The 26,636-nt window shown below is 37.9% G+C and overlaps 2 protein-coding genes across 3 annotated transcripts; both read left to right on the forward strand.

The window, feature by feature from the left end:
• Window positions 1-644: 644 nt before the first annotated feature.
• On the forward strand, window positions 645-10,355 carry LOC104098871 (CSC1-like protein At1g32090). Of its 2 annotated transcripts, XM_009605701.4 has the most exons (11): window positions 646-1,254; window positions 2,066-2,218; window positions 4,039-4,174; window positions 4,347-4,448; window positions 4,577-4,696; window positions 4,857-4,937; window positions 5,580-5,920; window positions 6,966-7,211; window positions 8,360-8,684; window positions 9,029-9,262; window positions 9,798-10,355. In XM_009605701.4, exons 1-11 carry the CDS (start codon window positions 941-943, stop codon window positions 10,173-10,175), a joined length of 2,430 nt encoding a protein of 809 aa, XP_009603996.1. In that variant the 5' UTR covers window positions 646-940; the 3' UTR covers window positions 10,176-10,355. The 2 variants fall into 2 exon arrangements, with proteins under 2 accessions (XP_018627175.1, XP_009603996.1); XM_018771659.3 differs by lacking the exon at window positions 4,577-4,696 and having other exon boundaries at window positions 645-1,254.
• Window positions 10,356-25,750: 15,395 nt separating this feature from the next.
• LOC104098872 (uncharacterized) lies at window positions 25,751-26,173 on the forward strand. Its single transcript, XM_009605702.1, has one exon. The coding sequence runs from the start codon at window positions 25,751-25,753 to the stop codon at window positions 26,171-26,173; it is 423 nt and encodes a 140-aa protein (XP_009603997.1).
• Window positions 26,174-26,636: the final 463 nt, after the last annotated feature.

Raw genomic sequence — 26,636 nt, forward strand, 5'->3', positions numbered from 1 at the left:
TAATTACTAGCCAAGCAAATATTCCAAATTATATAATTATACACAATTACACGCAAAATTCAATTTATAAGTGACTTTCCAAAAGGCTCTTAAAGTAACATATGGATAACTCTAAAGTTCCAACTGTGAGAATAGTTTCGGGAAAGTTGACACCTTACCGTATAAGTTCTTTTAATTTAATTTTGTTCTTAACGATATGATTTTATAGGACTATGTAACATATTGATGACCACGTAATCTTAAAAATACTTTTATATTATATTATATTATATATATATATATATATATATATATATATATATATATATATATACTAATTTATGAAAAGTTGTTCTTTAGAGCTTTGAGAATGAAATTTTTTGAGTAGGATGGTTTTTTTTATAGGCTTTACGTGGAGTAAATTTGATGTAGGAAGGGTCTTAGAAAGAGCTTTAACCGTCAATGCGAATTTTCCGATGCAAATCCGAATTTAGTCAGATACCAATACGGGTATCGAACACCGAATAAGAACCAAACAAAATAAATTAAAACACGACACAAACAGCGCATTGAGCATGAACGAAACCAGAAGCCTACTGAGTCAGCAAACAACTTAAAAGGGGTCTCTTTTTGGTATTTTCTTGAGTTGCCCAGAATCCAAATAAGCTATACATAAGAAAACCACTCTCGCACACAATCCCAATATTAAAAATGGAACAGTTTTCTTGAACCCCACAAAGATACAAATCATGGGGAAAAATAAATTACTACTACTATAGTTGAAAACTGAAAAAACCTAGTAGGCCATCCACCACTGCCACTAGATAAAACGCAAAAGTACTATATCCAGAAAAAAAGGAAAAAAAATTATTCTTTTCTTTTCGTTTATTTACTTGCTGTTTATATACCAATCTCCTTTTTAACCAACTTTTATTCTGCATTTTGAGTTCTGTTTGGAGTAATGGCAACTCTTAGTGATATTGGGGTGTCTGCATTTATAAACATACTTGGTGCTTTTGCATTCTTGTTGGCTTTTGCTCTGCTTAGAATTCAGCCTATCAATGACAGGGTTTACTTTCCCAAGTGGTACATTACTGGGAAGAGAAGTGCTCCTAGGCATGGTGGTAATTTTGTGGGGAAATTTGTTAATCTCAATTTCAAGACTTATCTTACTTTTCTCAACTGGATGCCTCAAGCTATGAAGATGAGTGAATCTAAAATTATTGAACATGCTGGCCTTGATTCTGCTGTTTTCTTGAGGATTTACACTCTTGGGTATGGCCGATTTTATTTTTGTTGATTGAATGTTGCAATTTTGTTTTTGGCTGTTGAAAGTTGTCAACTTTATGGTCTATCTGGGGTGGTGTAAAAATCCAAGCTTTAGGCCTAAACCTTTTCAATTTATCTATTGCAATGGTCTTTCTGCCTAAAAGTTTCAGAATTTGGAATTTTGAACTTAATCTGGATATGGTGCTTATTCCTTTTCTTCTCTGTCCCCTTTCTTTAGAGAGAGAGAGAGAGAGGAGAGGGAAGGGGAGGGTGCTATTGATGGTGAAATTAACTTGGGATTCTTCCTTTGCTTAAGAATTACATATCTGAAGATAGACTTTAAAATCCTCTATTAGAATTTTTCAGAAGAAAGGTTTGACCATGAAAAGTTTAATTTTCCCCAATTCAATTCTGGCCTACCAATGCAAAAGTCCCTTTCAGTTGTTAAATGTTTTTTTTAATTATTAAAAATTTCTATAAATTAAACTCTACCTTGTGCCTCAAGAATTTTTTGGCAATTAATTTGTTTGCTTGCTTTGCAATTTTTCCCCTTATCCAGAGTCTAGTATCAAGTGGTATATGATTTAACTCGCTTTTTTTCTTTCCTGTTGCAACTGATCCATTTTTGTTTGTAATTTAGTAGAACAACTTATCATATTTGACCACATAAGATACGGTAGTCTAGAGTGAACCGAAAAACAGAGTGAAAAACATCTACCAGTACCCACAATTTCATGTAAATTGATTAGCTCTTTGGGTTCAATGGAAACTGCTTCTTTAAATTTATCTGATATACCTGCATTCTTTTCCTTGACAGCTTAAAAATATTTGGGCCAACTGCACTTGTGGCACTTTTGGTTCTTATTCCAGTTAACGTGTCAGATGGGACATTGTTCTTCCTCAGAAAAGATTTGGTCGTCAGTGATATCGACAAGCTCTCTATATCCAATATTAAACCCAAATCCTGGAAGTAAGTCTTCTGTTGTATCATTACCTCTCATTTGATATACAATAAGCACATATATGTATATATGTTTCGAGGAATGATGACTGCTAAATTTGTGCTTACCATTGCTTATTCTGATTCTTCTCCTTATATGCTGTTATTGTGTTCTTTGATTTCTGTTGTCTAAAAGCTTAGTATTATACAGGGGAAGATTTTCTTATTAGGAAGAGTTTGTGAGTTCGAGTCACCCCAAGAGCAAGGTGGGGAGTTCTTGGAGGGAGGGAGCCGAGGGTCTATCGGAAACAGCCTCTCTACTCCAGGGTAGGGGTAAGGTCTGCGTACACACTACCCTCCCCAGACCCCACTAGTGGGATTATACTGGGTTGTTGTTGTTGATAAATTATTGAGGAGTACCAGAAGTATGTTAAAATACAACGGCATAATTAAGTTCCTGAAAAAAGGGAATGGTGTTCACAAAGTTCGTTCTTTAGGAGCCAAATCTAAATTATGTGTGCATTGCTCGTTCATAGATTTAGAAGAATGATACTTGAATTTGTCTTTTAGAAACGTTGGGTCCCAAATTAATAAAATACCATCTTTGTCCAGGGGCGAATCTAGAATTTCAATAACATGGGTGCACCATTAAAGAAAAGAGAGAAAAAAGTAGTAAGTGGGAATTGATCCCTGCTCCTCTAGGTAAATAACTCAACATTCAACCAAGTGCACCATTTAGCCTCTTTGGAGCATGGGTGCCAGCATATAATATTAGATCAATTTTAGAAATATATACATAAAATATCTAGTTTTGCAGCGAGACCATGGGTTCACGTGCCCCAAATTAGGCTTAAATCCGCCCGTCTTTGTCCTGTTAACAAAATAACACGGGTAGGCGCTTGTTTGCGAGTAGAAGCACCTTGAACTACTGTTATTCCAAGCTAGTGATTTGGGTATGATTCGGATTTCCTTTACATCTATGGCAGTGCTTTCTAGTATGAGCTTTGTTGTCTTAACATCTGATTCTGAGTTCATCTGTAATTCAATGATTTCATTTCATCCAACTGCTCAAGTTGATGATGTCTTGAATGTTATATGTTGACAGATTTGACTTAATATAATAACATACTTATTCGGTTGAGTTAACTACTGACTGCCATTAGTTAGTTAGTCCTTGGTTTATAAGGTCAAGAAAACAAGCCTACTATTTTGATATTGTGGTCCAGTATGACTTATGGGTTAAACGTTTTCTTGTGAATTCATGCACAAGCGTCTAGTCTTTGGGACATCCTTTAACCTTTTGCTGGAATTATGTATTTAACTGGCCATAGCAAAGAAACCTAGATTGACCGCAACTGCAGTTGGGTGTCTCAAATATGGTTGGAAGTTTTCAACTGCCTTAGTTTCTTTTTTGGAGTTGGAGATTGGGTGATAGAAGTGTCCTTTGATGTTGATGTTCTGGTACTGGAAGATCTTATTTCTGCTAGAAACTGTCTGCAGACGGGAGAAAATTTTACTAGAGACTTTTCCACAAGGGGATTGGCTAGGTGAGAAGGTTACGCTCAGACACGGAGAAACAATGATACAATGTGGATTGAACTTGTTCTCTTAACAACATGCTTCTTTTTAGGAAAATGTATGTTCATGCTAAAAGGTAAAATGAACGAAAATTTTAACTGAGCAACTAGTTGATAATTTTCAAGAGGAACAAAGATATGCATATGGCAATTTCAAAATAGAAATGTAACTTGTATCGTCCTCTATTCATCTGAATTTCCTTTCTCTGTGTGTGTGTTCCTGTTGGATCACTTGCTAATAAGGAGCTTCAATTGGTTATTCACATGAATCAGGTTCTTTGTCCACATAGCAATGGAATATTTATTCACGTTTTGGACCTGTTTTATGCTGTACAAGGAATATGGTAGAGTAGCTGCAATGAGATTAAAATTTTTGGCTTCACAAGACAGGCATGCCGAACAGTTCACGGTGGGTAAACAAGGATCAGTTTCCTTGTTCATAAATTTTAAATTCTCAATCCATGAGCTGAAAAGCTTATCAAACATGGACAGAAAATTTGTGCCTACAGATTCTATTTTTGTTGTATTTGAGATAAATTTAGTCCATTCTACAATAAACCTTTGCATATCTTGTCTTTCAGGTTCTTGTTAGGAATGTTCCTCATGAATCTAAGCGCTCAATAACAGATAGTGTTGAAAATTTCTTTAAGAAGAACCATCCGGACCACTATCTTTGTCACCAGGTAACATGGCACCTAACAGCTGGAGGTTTTGGTCTTTTTTAGTGAGAAGGTGTTTACCTAGTATTTCTAGCTTTTCTTGAGCTGGAATTGCTTACTTCATGTGGTTGCGTTGGTCTTATCTCTATTAGGCTGTCTACAATGCCAACAAGTTTGCCAAACTTGTCAGAAAAAAGGCTAGACTTCAAAATTGGCTGGACTACAACCAGCTTAAGTTTGAAAGAAATCCAGAAAAGAGGCCAACTAAAAAGGTACTCTTTTAGCTGATAGAACTCAGGAAACGCGACATTTTGGCTTGAACTTTCTCATGGTACTGCTACGGATTTAAAAAAGGAGAAAATTCTCTTGCCATGGTTTTCACCTTTTTTTAATTAATGTTTTAACACCATATCACATGTCCTCTTTCTGCAGAAAGGCTTCCTCGGACTTTGGGGTGAGAGAGTTGATTCTATCGACTACTACAAACAGCAGCTTAAGGAGCTTGATAGAAGAGTGAGTATAATTGCTAGTTTGATTAGCTTATTTGCTGTCCATAACCAAATGAAAATTCTGGTCAACGTCTTTACTATATTTGTTGCATAAAGTTATCCTTTTTCTCCCTCCCTCCTATATGTTTTTTGATCCAGCTTGTTCTCTCTCTCTCTCTCTCTCTCTCTCTCTCTCTCTCTCTCTCTCTCTCTCACACACACACACACACACACACACACACACACACACACAACACACACACACACCCCTTTTCTCTGAGAAGGGTTGAGGGGCTATGAGAAAGGAGCTCCGTGTAGTCGTGCTAAGGCATGCGCACCTTCACCAATGGATCTATCTTTAGGGTACAACATCATATATCAAGCTTAGTTATAGTTTTTCCATTCATTTGTCTAAATAATTATTGTTTGTGTTTGTAGTTATATTTTCTTGCATTGCATTTCTATTTTTATTATTTTTTCTTCATTAACACTCTTCTTTGCTAAAGTCCACACATCAATTGCGCTTTGCGCTTAAAGCTCCAACAAACTTTAGCTCCTTTTTGTGCTTTTCACTTTTGACTACTCTGCACGCATCTTAAGTCAAGCTTTAATACAGGCTACTTTTCACCAATTTACTTATCCTTTGTATTTATGTTGCCTTTTCTAGTTGACAATGGAACGTGAAGGGATTCTCAAGAACTCAAAATCTATCATGCCTGCCGCCTTTGTATCGTTTAATTCAAGATGCGGGGCAGCTGTTTGTGCACAAACACAGCAAAGCAAGAACCCCACATTGTGGCTGACTAATTGGGCCCCTGAACCGCGAGATGTATATTGGAACAATCTGTCTATATCTTTTTTTTCTCTCAGCCTCCGCAAGCTTTTGATTTCTGTGGCAGTGTTTGCTTTGGTATTCTTTTACATGATACCTATTACCTTTGTGCAATCGTTGGCTAATCTGGAAGGTTTAGAGAAGGTTGCACCTTTTTTGAGACCACTAATTGAATGGTAAGAACATTTTCTCTGCTTTCAAAGAACAACAACAACAACAACAACCCAATATAATCCTACTAGTGGGGTTTGGGGAGGGTAGTGTGTACGCAGACCTTACCCCTACCCTGGGGTAAAGAGGTTTCCGATAGACCCTCAGCTCCCTCCCTCCAAGAACTACCCAACTTGCTCTTGGGGTGACTCGAACTCACAACCTCTTAGTTGGAAGTTGAGGGTGCTTACTACTAGAGCAACCCACTCTTGTCTATCTGCTTTCAAAGAAGAATGCATATATTGTCTTTCCTTTGGAATGCAGTAGTATTGCAGTAATTTGTTTCATTCTTGCCTTATGCAAAAAGTTGATTTAACGAGGAAATATCAGTGTGCAGTGTCACATCCTGGATTGGCTGGTGATTAAGTTCGCAACCATACTTGTCATGAACACATTACTTTGCATTAATATCACTTTTCAAAATATTTAGCATTTCGCTGGACCTTTTCCAAAATGGATCATCTTCCTTTTTCAGGTTGTCATCGTGCATATCTTTCTCTTTAGTTCATCTGCAGGTGCTAAGAAACAGTAAAACCATAGTATTCTTTACACATTATAGTTTTTCACTAGTGCTTATAGTCAATCAGCTGGTTTGATCTCCCTAAGAAATTGCATCTAAGATGATCTTGGTGTTTGACTGCTGCTTCTTTTGATCTTAGCAGATAGATTTCAGATTTCGAAGACACAGTAGGCTTGATGAATATATAATATATAAGCAGCTTTTTTGAGACTAAATTGCAAATTTAATAGATTGTATTTGTTGTGTATGAATGCTTAATAGTTTATGTAGTATGTCAGAGAAAAAGAAAAAGGACTCAGTTATTATATATAGGTTCCCCTTCAAAAGCTTCTTTTTTATCCAAATGTGCATGTTATATATTTCACCAACTCCTGGCCAAGTTCGTTTCTTCTGTTTTTATTTACTAGAAGTATTTTAATTCTTCATATCTGCATTTATTGTATTTTTTCAAAGAGTTACTTGTGAAGCAAAATTTCTGGAAATGGTTGCAGGAAGATTATCAAGTCGTTTCTACAGGGTTTTCTTCCTGGTTTAGCTCTTAAAGTCTTCTTGCTTGTTCTTCCTGCCATTCTGATGTTTATGTCAAAGATTGAGGGACATGTGGCGTTATCAGTGCTCGAGAGGAGAACAGCAGCAAAATACTATTATTTTATGCTAGTCAATGTATTCCTGGGTAGCATAGTAGCAGGGACAGCTTTCCAGCAACTTCATGCTTTCCTTCACCAATCAGCTACTCAGTACACTCTCTCTCTCTCTCTCTCTCTCTCTCTCTCTCTCTCTCTCTCTCTCTCTCTGCTCATTTCACAAAATTATGATGACTGCACTATGTTCATTAGCCTCATTCTTTGATGATGTGGAATTATCTGTGTAAAGCTTGTAAATATAATTCTAGTGTTATAAAAGTTCTCACAATGGCTAAGATTGTGAGACATAAAACTAGAATTTTGTTTGAATGTTGACCAACACATGGTTTGAGTTGAAGGAGCGACACCAGATTAGATCTAGTATTGAAGAGAAGAAATCAAGTATTGTGTGATCTTTGAAGTTTTCAAATTAAGCTTATTGCTGGAGGGAGGGATTTTTTTTTGTCATATGCCTTCGCTCTGTTGACACATCCAAGTATTATAAAACAGTATGCACTATGCAGTATGCCAATTGCTTGAAGCTTACTGATGCTTATTTACGACACGCTTTTGAACCTCTTGGAGTTCATCTCTAGAAGTTTTTCAGTTTTATGCTTCTTATATTTCCTTTCCTTATACAAAAAAGAAAAAAAGATGCTTATTAAATTTACCTAGTTGACCTTGTGTTGTGTAGTTGAACGTAAAATCTGGTGAACTTGTGTTATGTTTCATTGCATTTTTGGAATGTTTTAAAATTCTTGATTTGCTCTCATTTACTTATTTTTTGTACCTCCAATAACCTTGATGATATTGAATGGAATGCTGAGTTTATAATAGAACTCGGGTTGTCTTATAGCCAACATCATCATAGCATAGTCAAATTCCATATGGGCCTTCTAGACCCTAATGATGCTTTCGCCTTTAAAAAAGATAATATGCGTAACTCAAGAATCAACTGTATTGTTTTTCTCATTTGCTTTCTGCCCCTTGGTGTAATTTATGGATTGTTATTTTTTCAAAATTTAAATTAGATGGAGTTCCATTTAAAATACTCATATTAATTAGTAAGACATTAAAATTGAAGGGTTCAAAGGTGGAGAAAAGAAAAAAAAGTTCTGTAAGATTTTTGTACATAGTTGCTGTTAACTCGAGAAAAGAAGTGTTTCTTTACTAGTCATAAATATGTAAATACACTTTCCGCTACAGAAGTTTCTTTCTGTTCTACAAAGCTGTTTCCTTGAGTTTTATAATCTTTCATGCAGGATACCGAGAAATATAGGGGTTTCAATACCAATGAAAGCAACTTTCTTTATCACATACATAATGGTTGATGGTTGGGCTGGTATTGCTGGTGAAATTCTCAGATTCAAACCTCTGGTTATTTTTCATCTTAAGAACATGTTCCTTGTGAAAACTGAAAGGGATGTGGAGAAGGCAATGGACCCTGGTAGTGTAGATTTTCCGGAGACACTTCCAACTCTTCAGCTGTACTTTCTTCTGGGTATAGTCTATGCTGTGGTTACTCCAATCCTTCTTCCTTTCATACTGGTTTTCTTTGCCTTTGCTCATCTTGTTTACCGTCATCAGGTTCGTCCTTGCCCTGTAATTCCTTTCCTTTTTAACTTGTCGATTTGCTTATTAGCCTTATTAGAGTCTATAGCCGGGAGGAGGTCTTTTGTATTGAATAAAAGAGCAATCCATTGTGTTGGTAATAACTTTGACTAACTGAAGGATTCGTGTGGAATATTATCGGAAAGGTAGTTTGAGTGTCATAATGATAGTTCTACTGAGTGTTGGAATTGATATATACTAACAATTTACAAAAGTTTTCAGTAAATAGTATGATGAACTTTATCATACTCAAGAAGATAGCTTTATATGAAGAACTTTATCTTCAATGGTTTCTGATTATTAGTTTGTGTTTCATACAGGTTATCAATGTGTATAACCAACGATATGAAAGTGCTGCTGCTTTTTGGCCCCATGTTCATGCACGCATTATTGCAAGCTTAGTGATATCTCAACTGCTTCTGATGGGTCTATTGAGCACAAAAAAAGCTGCAAAGTCCACTCCATTTCTTGTGATGTTACCTCTTTTAACCTTAACATTCCATAAGTACTGTAAGAGTCGGTTTGAACCTGCATTCAGAAAGTATCCGGTTGAGGTAAGCTTCAATTGCTAGTGGTATATACATCTTTGTGAACATTTCTTGTAGAGCACGGAGTCAATTTTTCATCATCTTTTAACTAGATGAAAAGAAAAGCGAGATGCCCTACCTTCTTTTTCCTATGCTAGATGCCCTACCTCAGCTTTGTTGTTCTTTACCTGATCCCTGCTTAAATATGGTTTTATCTTAAACAATCAATGACTTGAGTAGTGATAAATTGTGTGACCACCTTATCCAAAAGGTTAAGTTGTATGAGGGAACACACTTTTATTTATTTAATTATATATGTAGTGTGCCCGCTCGTGCGCAGGGCTGTTTCCTTTTCTTAATTGGCCAAGTACGTGAACAATTCTTTTTGATAGTGGTGGCAGTGAGACTTGAACTAGGACCTTTTTCTGTTTTGATACAATGTTGATTTGTGTGGACACCTTATATAAAAGCTTAAGCTATTAGAGAAACACACAATTATTTATTTAATTATATTGCCAATAATAGTAATGGAAATATATGCCTAAGTTCTCATGCTTTTCAGGAAGCGATGGAAAAGGACTTGCAAGACCGATCTTCTGAATCTGATGCCAACTTGAAAGCATACTTGGCTGATGCATATCTGCATCCTATTTTCCGCTCATTTGAAGAGGTTGAATTGGATGAAGTTAAAGTCGACAAAAAGCCACCTCCCAACAGCTCAAGCCCCCCGCTGAGCGAACTTAGTTCTCCATCTCCAACTCATCACACGAAACATCATGAAGAAGACGAGCCATCTCAGGTGTCTCAAACATCTCATAATGTCCAGCATTATGAAGTTGGACAACCCGGGGACTTGTTTCATTATGAATATGAACAAACCAGTCACATATATCACTATGATGTCGAGTCACAATATCACCATAACGGATATCATTATTGAAGGTTTTATCCTTTAGTTTGACTGATGTTTAGCAACTCAATTGCCCTAACCGCCATACTTAGCCCAGCTAAACATTTGCTAACCAGGTCATGCCTTTTTAGTTGCAGTTTTTCTCCATCAATGTAAATGCATTTTGGTTGCTTTCATTTTCTTTTCGAATTTCATAGAGAAGTTAATACATGTCTTATATGCCTCTTTCTTTGTTGAGAAGAAATCATGTACAGCAATCTCCTATCAATTCTGATCCTCATCAAGAATTGCAGAGAGGTTTAACTAACCTAGATTAACTAACTGCTACAAGCAGACATGAAATAGAAAGGTGGATTCAGGGTTTTAACTTGTTAAAGTTCTCAATATTGAATTCATTGTACTTTTAAAATTATGGATTTTTGTAGACATTTTTGGGAATTCACATGAAAGATGTGATACTGATTAATAGATGTGAATGTGATAGAGATTTGAGTTAAAGCGCTGATCTCGATCATTACAAATAGTATTTGCCTTTGATTAATAGATGTGATATTGATTAATAGATGTAATGGAGATTCAAGTTAAAGCGCTGATCTCGATCACTACAAATGGTATTTGCCCCTGATTAATGGATGTAATTGAGATTCAAGTTAAAGCGATGTGTATCGATCACTGCAAATAGGTACTTTTCGTAACGTCGACTGGAGCTTTCAGTCCTCCATGTGAATCCTTTCAGTGGACTAGGATTCAAGAACTTGTGGATTAAGACACCAGGTGACGATCCATAAGAGAAATTGACAATTTTTAGCCTTATATTAGGGTTGAAATTGACAATTTTTAGACTTATATAGGGTTACAAAGGCAGCCCCAAACAAATTGACATTATATAACCAAGTCCTAAAAAATCTATTTTCTTATTTATTCTCTCTCATTGTTTGCTACCCCCCTCCCTTGTTCTTTGCTTGCGTCCCCCCTCCTTTTGATCGCTGCTCCCCAACCTCTTTCCTTGTTTGCCCCTCCCCCCTCTCCCCCAGGAAATAGAGAAGGTAAGGGACCACTTTCCTTGTTCAAGCCGGTATTGTTTGAGTAACTAGTAAGTAAGTGAGAAGTGGTGAATTGGCCAGGGCCAGGAGGAATAAAGCTTATTTCAAGTAAAAGAGAACTAGTTATTATTCGAACGTACCAACTAGTTATGAAATCGGATTGATAGCCTCCACCCATGTTCTAGCTAGTCGGAGAGGATAGATTTGCACCCCCCCCCCCCCCCCCCCCCCCGGAAACCTCTTATTTTAAGTAAGTGGTGGCTTTTAGAATTTATAGGGAATTCTCAGTTAGATCCGAATTAGACCCCATTCCCCCTCTTCTTTTGAGATTTGATTTTATTTAAGGAATTCTCATCTTGTATATCAATGTATTTCTAGCATATATATTATGTATATCCATAAGAAATTATGTGTTATACACTGAGATATACAAGGAAGGAAAATAAATTTTTGATATACATTTTAATATACACAAAGAAGAAAAATTAAGTTGTGATATATATTTTAGTATACACGTTATTTGATATGTTATAAGCTGTGATATATAAAAAATATAATTATTTTTGTGTTATACACTTGGATATAGAGACAAGAATAAATTACAGACAACTATATTTAAAATTTGCACATAGCCAATGAAGTTTTTAAAGATATACAAAATCAAAATTTAAATCAAAGTTGTTGGATTCGATTTAACTCGAAGCCGACACTCTAGCTCCGCCAGGGCTTGAGTGCTTGATGCTTGGAGCAAAGAAATAGTTCAAATGTACTTGGATAGTAGAAACTTGGTACAAAGCAATAATTTTTCTTATCAGATTGTGTTTCAAGTATGAATTTATTTCCCTGTTTGACCCGTAGGCGATGAAAATTTTAATAAAATTAAATTCATAAGAAATTTGGGTTTTGCCAAAATTAAATAAATTTTAGTTCAAATAAATATTATGGACTATTATAATTATTTAAATTTACGTAAATTAATTCAAATAAAAGTCCAATGCTATTGGGCTAGCCATTATGTTGGTCTTCTACTAACTGGGTCGATCCAGGAAGATCAAGCCCAATGACCCATAAACATTCTTGGAGAAAAAATTACACAGTATAGCCACTCACAAAAATAATAGCCGGCAAAACATATACTTTTTGTATATATATATAAAAAAAAGTTAGAACAGTTTGTTCGTAATAATAATTTTGATATTAACAACAACAACTCAGTATAATCTCACTAGTGGGGTCTAGGGAGGGTAGTGTGTACATAGACCTTACCCCTACCCTGGGGTAGAGAGGTTGTTTCCGATAGACCATATATATATATATATATATATATATATATATATATATATTGTATATTTGGCTAGTAGTTGTAATTATTTTTGGCCGATCGGCCAAATGTGCAACTTCCCATTCCTTGTAGGCTACTCCATCCCATACCTATATAAAGGGGTCATACCTCTCATTTGAAGAGAGGAGAAGTTGAGATCTAACAAGAAGACACAGGGGAGCTCGTGGATCAAAAGGCCACAATTCTCTATAAACTGCAAGTGTTCAAGCACTTCAACGCAAGTTTTAAGTAATCAAGATTACGAACGAAGTCAAATCAAATATAAGGCGTTCAAGATCAAGGCTATTTATTTATAAACTCATTATTCATGGCGACCATCAAGGCGTTAGTGATGGATAGATCAAATTCAAATTCAAGACCAAACTCAAAGGCCCTTGAATTTATCTTAGAAAGGAAGAAGAAAAATCATAGAAAATATAACACTTATATTATTTTCAATAAAATACTACAAATATTGTAATATTATTCAACCTAGATTAATTTCTTGACGCAAATTTATTGTTTACAAATTTTGGCATGCCTAGTTAGATAATCTTTACCTCTCATCCCATCTTTTCAATCGTCAAAGTTCAAGAACACCAAAATGGCTTCAAAGAAGATCAACTCCAAATCAACTTCTTCTAAGACTGGTAATTTCAAGTTCTATGCTGATGTCGAAAGCATCATCGATGTTACTTTTGGAAGCCTTGGACCAGACACAAAGGAGCAAAGCAAGCTTGCTGGTACAACAACCCCAAGTGCCGTTCACATCGGTTCCTATTTTCATATCTTCATGTTCAAAAGGAGAAAGATCCTCTACCAACGCATAAGAAGGGGGAAATAATGTTGCTGAAAAGATTAAAGAGACTCTAGCTCATCTTAACCTCTCTGAATCCAAGAACTCTATTATGAAGGAAGATAACAGTACTTCAAGTAAAGGTTCCTCCCATTTAAACCTCATAACGTGAGCCAATCAAAGATCAATCTATCTGATAATTCATGTTACTCTCCGTCATCCACAACAATCATGCAAACAATAATGATAAACAGAAGTAATTGCTGGCTTGACCCAGTGCATGCAAAATAAAAATGCTCGAATCGACAAGTTAATGGATATAGTGGAAGTCTTGATGGAAGGAAAATCCATCCATGCACCTGGCAAACGCACAGAAGTTCAAGAGACTGATCTTCCCCCAAGATAAGTAGCATCATCAAAGCAAATTCCCGTCTCTTTTGAAGGGATGATTCCAATCGATCAACTAAAAGAGTTCATTAAAGAGACTATCAAAAATAAGTTTTGACGATCAATTTGACCCTCCCTTTTAAAATTAAATTATTTATACTTAATAATTTACAATAAATGTGTTGAAAATATTTTTTAATCAATAATACTTATTTTTACAAAAATATAATATAAATTAGTAAGTAATGGTGTTAAATTAATGATTTGGAAATAAACAATTGTAAAACACATTATTCTTACTATTTTGAAATTATTAAAATAACTTCTATATTTTGATACACAAGTTTTATAACTAATTCAACAAATTAATCCTTGTTTTTAATCAATTCGTTCATTGTTTAAATAATCTGAAATTAACTTTATAATTTGGATAATTTAAATATCTTATCAAATAATTATTTTAATCTATAGAGAATTTGATGATGATATTTTTATCACATTTAATTGGGATTTATTAATATTAATTAAATTAATTTTAAGAGGGTTTAAAGTTTAAAAGGTTGTAATTACAAAAGACTCAATTAAATACTATATGGCCATTTGTTAAATAAAAACGGCCCAATTACCAGCCCAATAAACCCTCTGACCCGGTCCAAATCCACCACTCTCCTTCTATGTTGGCACATCTGAACCGTTGATCCAATTGATCGACGTTCTACATTTAGTCTCCGTTTTTCTTTTAATTTCTAGCACCTACCAGATCTCAATAATCCTACGGTCATATTTTTTTCTATATTAATCTTTTTATCAATATTAATCCACCAAAATATCAGAGTCGTTGATCAAACGATCCAACGGTTATGGTTCCATCTCTCGTTTTTAACTCATAGATAGCCCCTAAAATCTAAGTCATTTTCCCCTACCCGGCCGCCTCTCTTTCCCTTTCCTCTCTACTGTCTCTCACACGTCATGGGCCATCAATCATGATCTAAGTTGTACTATTGTGCTTAAATTATGATCTTAGACCTTTTTCGATATCCTACTGAGAGTTCATGTCTACTGCACCAGTCTTACATTGCCCTTAGATTAGAAATGCTACATGCTGATCCATGTCATATACTTGACTTGTCTGCCTTGATAATGTTAGAATTATGGTTATTATGTACACTTAAGGGTCAAATGCAAGCCTGTTATTATAAGTCTAAACTCACCAGCTTATGTTGTTAGGCTGCCTGCTCTTCAAATATATTCTGTAATCTTGTAACTCCCAACAAATATCCTTGTGTAATGGTTTTATGTTAATCCTCATGTTTATGTGTTTGCTTCGCTACACTCATGAACCCCAATAGATAAACATTTCCTAAAGTGATTAACATAAGTTGTAATAAATTTATGTGGTTAGTTTAAAGGCTGTGGTGAATCTATGTGTATTCTGTCAGCTACTACTATGTTTACTAGCCTAGTTTAAGCCATGTCCTTAACTTTACCTTAAAAGTCTTGTTAAAAGTTATACTTGTTATATTTGTGCTATATTATCTATTGGATTGACAATGCTATTAATATATCTACACGGAAACTTCATCATGATACCTATATTATCACACTTACTCTGTTTACCTGGATTGATTGATCTACTATTAGAACCATATCTACTTAACATATGTAAAACTTACATTTTCTTATGATCTGAACCTCTGTAATGGACATATTAGTCTGGTATTAGATCATCTGCTCATCTGCTATATTCTATAATCTTATAGTCCATTAGAAACATCATTGTGTACATATTCGAGTATCCTTTGTTGAGTCTCTACACTTAGGTGTTTTGTTAACAGACTTTCTGTTTTTCTTTCAATTAAGAGATGCTCATGCTTGTGCTCTCATACTCTTCACTTAAAACTGTATTATCCTATAAAGAAGAAGCTGAATCTTGATAGCTTAACAACATAGAATTTGGAATGTAAGGTTAGTTGTTATCACTTATGAACTTAAGGGAAACTCATTGATATTTGCTTGCCCTGTTTGAGTTAACACTGCACTATGCTTGACTGAATATCTTGGCTATTAATAACATAATGTTAATCTGGATGGGGAACCTGATAGGCTAGTTATCATGCTACTAAGTTTGGATTATATTAAGATTGACCTTCTTGCCTATATAAGTACCTCTGTTGGTATTATTGCTGTTTAGAAAAATCTAAAAAGGATTGTTAGTCCCTGTACCTAGCAGAGTGAGGACTTAATTATAGGTGTGAACTTCTGATTTTCTTGAATACAGTTTAAATGGTTGTTGAGGTACTGTGAACTTAATTATGGACTCTTGTAAGCTTGAATTTTCCAACATAACCAAAGAAGTCAATATGCATGCTTTCCCTACCTTTAGGATCACTTAAACTCAATATCTCAAACTTGGGATAGTCTACTGTTGGTTGCTCTTAAAATCTCCCTGTTTTGTACCTATGATTAATCTCTCTGAATGTTCTAATACATTCTATAAATGAAGGATCAACATTCCTGGCCATTATTAGTATCTGTAGTGATTGACCTTTAAATTCTGAGTTTTGATTCTAAGGATAATGATGTGATTCCTTATGTGCTTATGTCCCTGCATTCTCTATAGACCCTGAACTTTGTACTTTTGTGCCTGCTGCTATTGACTTCTAAGTGGATGCCTCATATGTGTCTAAACCTTAGGGAAAAAGTGAGTATGAGTGACCAAAGGTATTTGGGTTAGGACCTAGTTTATGGTTGAGGTGCTCTTCCCTGACACAAGCATTGCTCGGGGTCTTTGAGACCCTTGTGAACTCTCAAGTGCCAGGGGTTCCAAGAGTACTTTTTTCATGAATGAGGTTTTATCTTAAGCACTTGGTCATTAATTCTCATTAATCCTCTTAGAATTAATACAAATAAAAGTTGGCATTAGTATCTATTAGTCACAGTCTTGTCTCTTTGGACCTTGTGATATTTTATTGCAATCTTAGTCATATTTATATATTTTAGTTTATTCTATTGGACCACATATGGACTTCACTAATTGTTTTCATCTCTTTGTACGCATGAACTCCATTTGGGCCTATCAAGCCCCTATCTGGAGCTTAAGCCCATTGTCGTGATCCTGGGTTGCTGTGTCCCTGTCGTATCCGCTGTTCGTGCATGAGATCTTGGGCCTGCTTAAATACTGGGCCCGAACCATCAAGATTCCAGCTCTTTACTCTTATCCCTTTTAAATTCATTACGTTACTATTTTAATGTGTCATATATGTATATATGTTTCTTGAATGACTAACAATTGCTATTGGATGACCTTTAATACCTTTGATTGTATAGGAAATATAGGCAAAGTAAACCCCATAGGAAAAATAATAAAATGGAATATGAGTTCATGTGTCATGATTATTAAAGTATTTTCAATTTTTCTAACAGCGTAAGATTTTACTTCTATTAATGCTAACCTCCTTTCATTGAAGCTTTGAAGCTTTGAAGTTTTGAACAGATTTAAGAAAGGCACAATTTCCTCTTTCGAAAAGATTCAAAACTGATCGGATATTTTACGAGGCTGGTTTTCAACCAAACAAAATCTACAAAGCTTCTCATTGTGAACAAATGACTTCGAATAATTTTCTTCAAAGATGGTTCCGGTTTGAAATCAATTCTTTGTAGGCATACCCATAACATGGTTTTTGCTTTCACTAAGTTACACAAATGGTCATCTTATTTTTCAAAGAACAAAGTATTTAAAACATAGCCATATTTTACAAGTCTTTTCAATTTTGTAGATGTAAACATTTCAAAATACTTTTACAATTTACAAATTTTATAAAACCTATGTTCTCTTTTCAAAGTACATATGCCACTTTCTTTCGAAATAGTAGATTTTAAACAAGACGTAGAGTAAGCCACAAATTTTAAACACTAAACTAAGTAGAATATAGACATCTAATTCCCTTAACTTAGTCTAAGTCCTATGGAGCTATTTCAGGTAGATTTTAGGGGGTGCCTAACACCTTCCCCTTAGATGAACAAGAACCCTTAACTAAATTTATCTCACTGGTTAGCAGATTAATAGGATAATAATTTAACAAATAAATAGGTACCCTAGTATACCTTTAAATATTAGGCGGTGACTCTCTTTCATCAACAACAAGGAAACTACTAGTTGAATCTTGTTTTGACTCATGCAAAATAGGGTGCAACAATATGGTGACTCTGTTGAGGATTTTACTCTTAGGTTCTAACCTTGGCAGCCTTAGACTAGATCTGGAATTCAGGGATATTTGTTTATATAGTGCTTTAACTACGCTTAAATATGCGCTTACTTGTCTTACTTGTTTAGCATGTACTTATCTGCCTGCTTTAATACTATTACTATTACTCAACTATCTGTTACCGCTTTATATACTCTGTCATCACATTCTTTCCTATCGAGTCTTGACCGTACACTATCACACACAATGGCACGCGAGGGTTGTCTTTTACACCCCTCCGAACCTTCTTTCAAAAATTCTCTAGTTTTAGAGAATGACTTTGTCAGGTCAACTGACATAACATCTCGTAGTATTCAGTCCAACTCTAGGAATTAGGAAACACTCTACTCTAGCAAACATAGGTCATACTGCATAAATCGTAGGTGAGCTAGTCTTTGCAATTGACTCACGATTAGGAAAGACACCCTAATGTCAACGGGTCATGCACCCAACGGCATGCCTTTTGTGGAACGACGAACCAATCCAAATGAAATGCTAAAGATCTAGAGAAAACACTTACCAAATCCCTTTTACCTCTTCAGAATGGAAATCAACCGTATCATCCTTGAAATCAATATGGTCATGGGAGCGCCACACAAGCTGAAACAATGGTGGAGAAACATTCGCTGAGATCATGGAGATGAGATTAGAACGCACTTGGGAGCATTGACCGCTTTAATGAACGTCTGGGCCGACAAATTCCTTACTAGACTGTTGGTAGAATTCTGAGATACAGCTAAAGTGATTTTCAAGTTTGTCGATTATGAATTGGTAGCAACACTTGAGGAAGTCACTAGCTTCAGAGAGTTGCCATTTGAATGGAGAAAGCCGATACTGCCAGTTACCATGCTGGACAACAGGTTTCTCCATGCTTTTGGTCTGACCAACATCTGGAATCTGAGAAACATTGAAGACAGGTGGATGGGCTTGGATCAACTGTTCGACAAATTCAGACATCGAGAAAGTTACGAGTGGTATATGGAGAAGTTTCAATGTGATCAAGCGATCTGGGAGAGTATGCGCCCTCTAACCTTTTCCTTGGTATTGTTATGATTACTGGTCTTCCCACAAAGGAAAGGGTGAATCAACATCAACTTGCTGCCCGTGGTCTTGGCAAATTTTCGGGGAAATCTCCAAGTCACCCTAGTTCCCATGATATTAGCAGAAACACTCCGAGCATTGTCAGCATGTTCCAGAGAGTATGGCCTTTTCAAAGGCTGCAACCCGCTACTCTAGATATAGGCCACGGAACATTTCTTATAGAGGGAGGCCACCATTGACTATTTTGTGAGAGTCAGAATCATGATTAGGAGCCACAAAAAGAGAATGAGGCACCAGGTCTCATTGCACGGACAAGAAGTGTGGAGAGATATGTTGACACATCTGAGTGGAGAATGGGTGAACTGGAAGCTTTCATGGTTAAGTGGCAGAGCAATCCTAAGGAGCCCTACAAAATATTTCATCGAGCTAGTGGGACTTGAAGGTATTCATCCATATGCGCCTCTGCGCGTTCTAAGGCAGTTTGGTATGATCCAAGTGGTCGAGGACAACTCCATATGAAGATGACTACAATGGACAAATCCTGATCCCAGGGTGAGGAGACTTCAAGATGAATGGAATGATTTGATCATGATGCCGTTGGGTCAGAATTCCTGGTGTACTCCTGAATACTTCATATTGATCAATGAGGAGGATTAGTTGGCTCGACCGAGCTGAGAGATTTTGCCTCACTATCTCGTTACCATCGCCATGCATCGGCAAGTGGTTCCAGGGTCGGTCGACCACATGCTGCCACCTCCGGAGGACGATGATCGAGTGATTGAGTACATACATATTGAATCAGAAACAGAGCTGGAAGAGAATCCTGAAGAAGAGCCTGAGTACAACAACGATGAGGAGGAAGAAGAATTTGAAGAGGACCCTGAGGAGGAGCCTGAAGAAGAATGTTTAGGAGATGACTCCGGGGATGATTATTAGTGGCTGGTTGATTTCCCTCTATCTTGCACCCTTTATCTTGTACCCCTTTTCATTTTCCTAAGGGAAAGCCTATGAGCCCATGTAACCTTTGTGGATGTTGAGAAACAATGTTCTAACCATCGCTCCCGCCTATTGTAATCCAAAGATTATTAATGAAAAAACAAAGTTTGTTTCGGATCTAAATGTGTCAAAATATGATTGTTTGTCAAACATTCACGAAATAGGCCTACCTCCGGCAAAGAGAGGTCCCTCGCATATTAGGAATCACACTTATTTGAATACGTGAACTAACTGCTCTATGTGTTTATATTTGTGCAATCACTAAAACTAACTTCTACTCTTCGTTCCTTTTTATTTTTGCATTACTTTATTATTATTCCCCAAAAATAGAGGTTGGTTTGTGTTGATACGTAAAACTGGCTGAACCACCATACAACCTGAGATCAAAAGGGAAGATGTCTGTAACTGACGACCCGACCGAAAATGCTCTAGTAATAGCCGACAACCCATGGCAATTGGGGGGTAAAGAATGATACTAGAAATAATGAGAACGTTGCTAGAATGGCACATGAAATGGAGTCACTGAGAGAAGAAGTACAACATATTCGGGAGCTGGCGCACTTGGCCGTGAAGATGCTTCCGCAACTACCCCGTTTCCCTTTATTAGAATCAATCCACGATCACTCCCTTTCAACTACCCGACAAACAAACAGTAACCCAACCACAGTCATTCAAGTCCTACAACCCAAGTTATACCACCAGTAACCCCCGCAAATCCGTAAAATCCTCCTATACATACCTCTTATGTCCCAAACTATGTCCAAACGCCGCAAAATCCACCAGTCATAACTAACTCAGTTCACACCCCTTCTCGTGACAATGTCACTTTTTCCAACAATCAGACTCAGCACATACCTGCGGCACACACCGCTACACATGAGCGATATGTTCCACATGTATATGACACCTCAAAACCTACCTTTACAGCACCCGTCAGGGTCAGAGTGCATTACGATATTGATCAATATGCTGAGATGGAGTGAGAAGCAAAGTACATGGAAGAAGAGTCAGTGTCAGAGCAGTTGCAAGTATTGAGAAAGAAGATGAAGAATCTCCAGGTTGCTTGAGGGAGCAAGAGTCTGGATTATGAAGACTTGTGTATAAATCCTGATGTAGACATGCCCGTATGGTATAAGCCTCCGAAGTTCGACATCTTCGATGGAACGGGTGATCCCCAAGAACACTTGAGGTCCTACTGCGACAAGTTGGTCGGGGTAGGAAGAAATGAAAAGCCGAGGATGAATATATTTATAAGGAGTTTGAAAGGAGAGGCGCTCACTTGGTACACCCGCCAAGATCCCAAGAATTCGATAGAGTGGCAACACATGGCAGAGGACTTCATGAACCGTTTTTGGTTTAATACCGAGATCACTCCAGACATGTTCGCCCTAATGAATTTGTAGAAGAAACCATCAGTGTCATTTCAAGAGTATGCCCACCGCTGGAGGTCGGAGGCTGCCAGGACCCAACCCCTACTAGACGATAATGAGCTGACCAAGTATTTCGTCAAGGCCCAAGAGGGAATTTACTTTGAAATGATGATGGGCATGATGGGCCAGAAGTTCCCCGAACTGGTTAAGATGGGAGACTTTTTGGAAGAAGGCGTCAAAACAGGCAAGATACAGTCAATGGCCGAACTGCAAGCTACCAGCAAGGCAATTCAATCCGGTTCTATTAGCAGTGGGAAGAAGAATAAAGAATTATCAGCAATTTTTCCTGACTACCAGTCCAGTCCACCCTGTAGAAACAACTCTTACCCCATGAACACCCATCCTTCACACTAACCTACCTACGCTCCAATATACAACACATAACCATACTATAACACCCAACCTCAATACAACCCACCTCGCGCCCATACAAATTCAAACCCACCACGATCATATGCTTCAGTCCAAACCACCACCCATCAAAATCGACCCACCTATGCACCACGCCCATACCCAAATTTTGAAGAAAGGAACCCAGGAACTACACCCCAATTGCTGAACCCTTAGCCCAATTGTTTTAAAGGCTGAGGAGAGCCGGTTTGATATACCCGATGGAAGAGAGAATTACCGACCAACCTTCCAAATACTTTCTCTCAACCAAGCATTGTGCCTACCATTCAGGTGTTCATGGGCATGATACTGAGGACTGCTTCAGGCTGAAGAATGAGATTGAATTGCTGATCAAGAGTGGAGCCATCCAATGTACTCCAGCTCCACCGAATGTGAATCGTAACCCACCGCCGAACCATAGAAATCAAGGAGCTAGTATGATTGCTTTGGACACAGATTATGATCTGAAGGTGACCATCGTCATGATTGGGAATGCCGAGGCCGCAAGAGTTCCACCCTAAAAAAATCCATTGATTACTATACAGTTGAAACCTCCGGTGATGGTCCAAACATACCAATAATGGTCCACCACTGTTGTAAAGAATGAGGAAATTCGAGAGTACAAAATAGGTCCATGGATGCACCAGCAGAAAGGAAAGGGTAAAATGACAGATTCCGCAGTTGCTCACGGTACCAGGTCAGGAAGGTATTACGCCCCAGAGGAGATAAACCGAGGAAATCCAAGCACAGAACAAAATCAGAAGAGAAACATAACGGATGGCGAGGCGGTAGAGTTTTGGAGGAATATTCCAATTAAAGAGTACTCCGTGGAGGAACAGTTGAGGAAGACCCCTGCACACATATCGATCATAGATTTGCTGATGAGTTTCAACAATCATAAATATGCCTTGATAAAGGTGTTAAGTGAGTGGGTGTGCCAAGCAATACTACCAGCGAGGCGTTAGCAGAAACCACTAGAAAGATGGTCAAAGCAAACATGATTTCCTTCTGAAGAGACGAGCTTCCCGTAGAGGGTGTGGATCATAACAGAGCCCTGCACATCACAATCAAGTGTGGGGATAAAGTGGTGTCTCGAGTGCTTGTTGATTGAGGATTTAGAGTTAATATCTTCCTATTCTCTACTCTACGAGAATTGGGTATCCATTTGAGAGAGGTGAAGGAAAGCCATGTAAGAGTGAGAGCTTTCGATGGATCATAGAAGGACGTCATTGGAGAGATCTACTTAGACCTTCAGATTGGAGTAGCTAAGTTCCCAATATTGTTTCAAGTCATGGACATTTCGTCCTCATACAAACTGTTGCTAGGAAGGCCCTAGTTACACATGGCAGGGGCAGTTTCATCCACCCTTCATAAGTGTATGAAGTTCGAGTGGGATTGCCAAGAGATTGTAATTCAAAGTGAATGGAGCCAGTTAGCTTACCTAGAGCATGCAGTCCCCTTCATAGAAGGATTGGATGTGGTTGCCTTTCATGAAGTCGAGATCATGCAGACCACGGAGATGGAGATGAATGAACAGAATCCGGACATGCAGTCGTCATACGGGTCAAAGATGGCAATGAGAGAGATGATGAAGTATGGGTACCGTCCAGGGACCGGGTTGGGAGCCCGATCAGACGGGATAACAGAGCTTATTGAACCAAAATGGCATAAGGGCACCGCTGGCTTAGGATATCAACCTACAATTGGGAAGACTTATACTGGTAGCCTTGGGAAGAAGGCTTTTGTACCAAAGCGTGTTCCAGGTCAAGGTCAGAGCTCAGCACCAGAGGATAAAATTGTTGATGGAATGGGAAGATTGTTTGTGACTATGATCGAGGAATGCCGAGATGAAGCTGATATCAAGACACAGGCTATTCGGGACGTCGAACTAGGAGACGCTTTGCAGAATTAGACCGCTAGGCTGTCTCTAGTTCACCGGGAGTCTTGGTAGTGTGGAATTGTAGTAATTTTGAAAAAAGGAATGGTCAATTGAGGCCGGAACCGTGCCTATACTTTTTCGTCAATTGCCTTTTTGAACGCTAAGACGTTCCTTTTGATGAAATAAAATCATCTTTTTTGAAGTCATTGTAAATTCATTTTTAGCTCTTATTTATACTCAGTTTTTCTTTTCAGTAATCAAATCGATAAAAACCCGCGTTCCGCGATTATGACATGTAACGAAACCCTCGAGCAAAATAATCCAGACTATGAGGAGTACAATGAGAGCATGATGCCTGAAAACCTCCCAGAAGAGATCGAGCAGTTAGAGAGCCAAGAAAATCCCAACCTTGAAGAAACAGAATTAATCAACTTGGGAAGCGAAGAAGATGTGAAAGAAACTCGAATCAACATCCATATAGAGGATGACCATAAAGAGGAGTTTGGTCGATCTCCTCCGACAATACATAGATGTGTTCGCTTGGTCATATGACGACATGCCTGGATTATACAGACATTGTCTTGCACCGACTGCCCACCGATCCTGCCAGACCACCAGCTAAGCAAAAACCCAGAAAATTCAAGCAGATTTAAGTTTGAGGATAAAAGAAGAAGTCACCAAGCAGATAGAGGCAAATGTGGTGAAAGTCACCAATTATCCTACATGGTTGGCAAACATCGTACCGGTACCAAAGAAGGATGGTAAGATTAGTATATGTGTGGACTATCTAGATCTCAACAAGGCTAGTTCAAAGGATGATTTTCCTCTACCAAACATCCATATCCTTATTGACAATTGTGTGAAGCATAAGTTGCAGTCATTCGTGGATTGTTTTGCTGGGTACCACAAGATCCTGAAGTGCGGAGAAGACAACGTTCACCATGCCATAGGGAGTTTATTGCTATAGGGTCATGCCATTTGGCCTCAAGAATGTCGGTGCTACCTATATGAGGGCCATGCCGACCCTCTTTCACGAAAAGATCCACAAGGAAATTGAGGTATATATGGATGATGTCATAATCAATTCTCATAGAAGTGCGAATCATTTGAGCAACTTGAAGAAGTTCTTTGAACGTTTGCGGAGGTACAATTTGAAGTTGAATCCTGTGAAATGTGCATTCGGAGTCCCCGCTGGAAAAGTGTTAGGTTTCATCGTTAGCAAGAAAGGGATAGAGTTGGATCCTTCAAAGATCAAAGCCATTCACGACCTGTCACCGCCTAAGATCAAGAAGGACGTGATGATCTTCCTTGGAAGATTGAACTACATCAGCAGGTTCATCACCCAATAAAAGGTAATCTGCGAGCCTATTTTCAAGTTGTTAAAGAAGAATTCTGCTACACAATGGATAGAAGAATGTCAGAAATCTTTTGACATAATTAAGGAATATTTGTCAAATCCACTGGTGTTAGTTCTTCCCGAACTCAAGAAACCGATGTTGCTATACTTGTCCGTTCTGGATAACGCATTCGGATGTGTGTTGGGACAACACAACTCGACTGGAAGGAAAGAACAAGCTATCTATTACATGAGAAAGAAGTTTACACCGTATAAGGCTAGATACACCTTGTTAGAGAGGACCTGTTGCACTTTGACTTAGATCGCTCAGAAGTTAAGGCACTACATGTCAGCATACACCACACATCTTATATCTCGACTCGACTCGCTCAATTACTTCTTCCATAAGCCAATGCCCATAGGAAAATTGGCCAAATTGCAGATTCTTCTCACTGAGTTCAATATTGTGTACGTGATGCAGAAAGCTATCAAGGGACAAGCATTAACCGACAATCCTGTAGAGAACCCAGTGGAAAAGGATTACGAGCCACTCACCACATACTTCCCAGATGAAGAAGTGTTGTTCGCAGGGGAGGACATTGCAGAGTCATACCCAGGGTGGAGAATAATTTTCGACGGAGCAACAAACTTCAAAGGTGTAGGGATTGGGGCAGTCCTAATTTCTGAGTAAGGACAGCATTACCCGGCTTCATCTAAGATACAGTTTCTTTGCACCAATAATATGGCAGAGTATGAAGCATGCATCCTCGGGATTAGGATGGTCGTCGACATAACCATCAAGGAACTTTTGGTCATAGGAGATTTTGATTTGCTAATACACCAAGTTCAGGGCAAGTGGAGTACCAAGAATGTCAAGATTCTTTCATACTTGCACTGCGTGAAAGAATTGTGCAAGAATTTCACCAAGATCGAGTTCAAACATGTTCCTATAATCCAAAATGAGTTTGCCGATGCTCTTGCAACCTTGTCATCCATGATCCATCATCCAGACAAGAATTACATTGACCCCATCGAGATAGAGGTTCGAGATCAGCATGCGCACTGCTTTTATGTAGATGAAGAGCCAGACGGTAAGCTGTGGTACTACGACATCAAAAGGTTCCTCGAAGAAATAGAGTACCCAGAGAATGCCACCAATGGTTAGAAGCGAGCACTCAGAAGGCTAGAAAATCACTTTTTCCTTAACGGGGAAGTCCTGTATAGGCGGACCCCCGACTTGGGTCTGTTAAGGTATGTGGATGCCTCTGAAGCGACCAGATTACTGGAAGAGATATACACAGGAACATGCGGACCTCACATGAATGGTTTCACTTTAGCCAAGAAGATTTTAAGAGCCGAATACTTTTGGATCACTATGGAAAGTGATAGTATCCGTTATATGCAGAAGTTTCACTAGTGTCAGATTCACGTGGATTTCATATGGGTTCCACCTAATGAGCTAAATGTACTGGGTTCTCCTTGGCCATTCGCTGCTTGGGGCATGGACGCGATTGGACCTATAGAGCCCTCCACATCAAATGGTCATCACTTCATCCTAGTAGCCATCGACTACTTAACCAAATAGGTCAAAGCCTCTACATACAAAGCCTTCATGAAGAAGGTGGTGG

This window comes from Nicotiana tomentosiformis, chromosome 8 (genome assembly GCF_000390325.3).
Source record: "Nicotiana tomentosiformis chromosome 8, ASM39032v3, whole genome shotgun sequence".
NCBI classification, from domain to species: Eukaryota; Viridiplantae; Streptophyta; class Magnoliopsida; order Solanales; family Solanaceae; genus Nicotiana; species Nicotiana tomentosiformis.

Bases quoted from the DNA above. Each gene is read 5' to 3' on its own strand.
- LOC104098871 (XM_009605701.4), top strand. From the start codon at position 941: ATGGCAACTCTTAGTGATATTGGGGTGTCTGCATTTATAAACATACTT. The intron at 4,449-4,576 runs GTAACATGGCAC...TATCTCTATTAG, and splicing joins ACCACTATCTTTGTCACCAG to GCTGTCTACAATGCCAACAA. The intron at 5,921-6,965 runs GTAAGAACATTT...AAATGGTTGCAG, and splicing joins TTGAGACCACTAATTGAATG to GAAGATTATCAAGTCGTTTC.
- LOC104098872 (XM_009605702.1), top strand. From the start codon at position 25,751: ATGGCAGAGTATGAAGCATGCATCCTCGGGATTAGGATGGTCGTCGAC.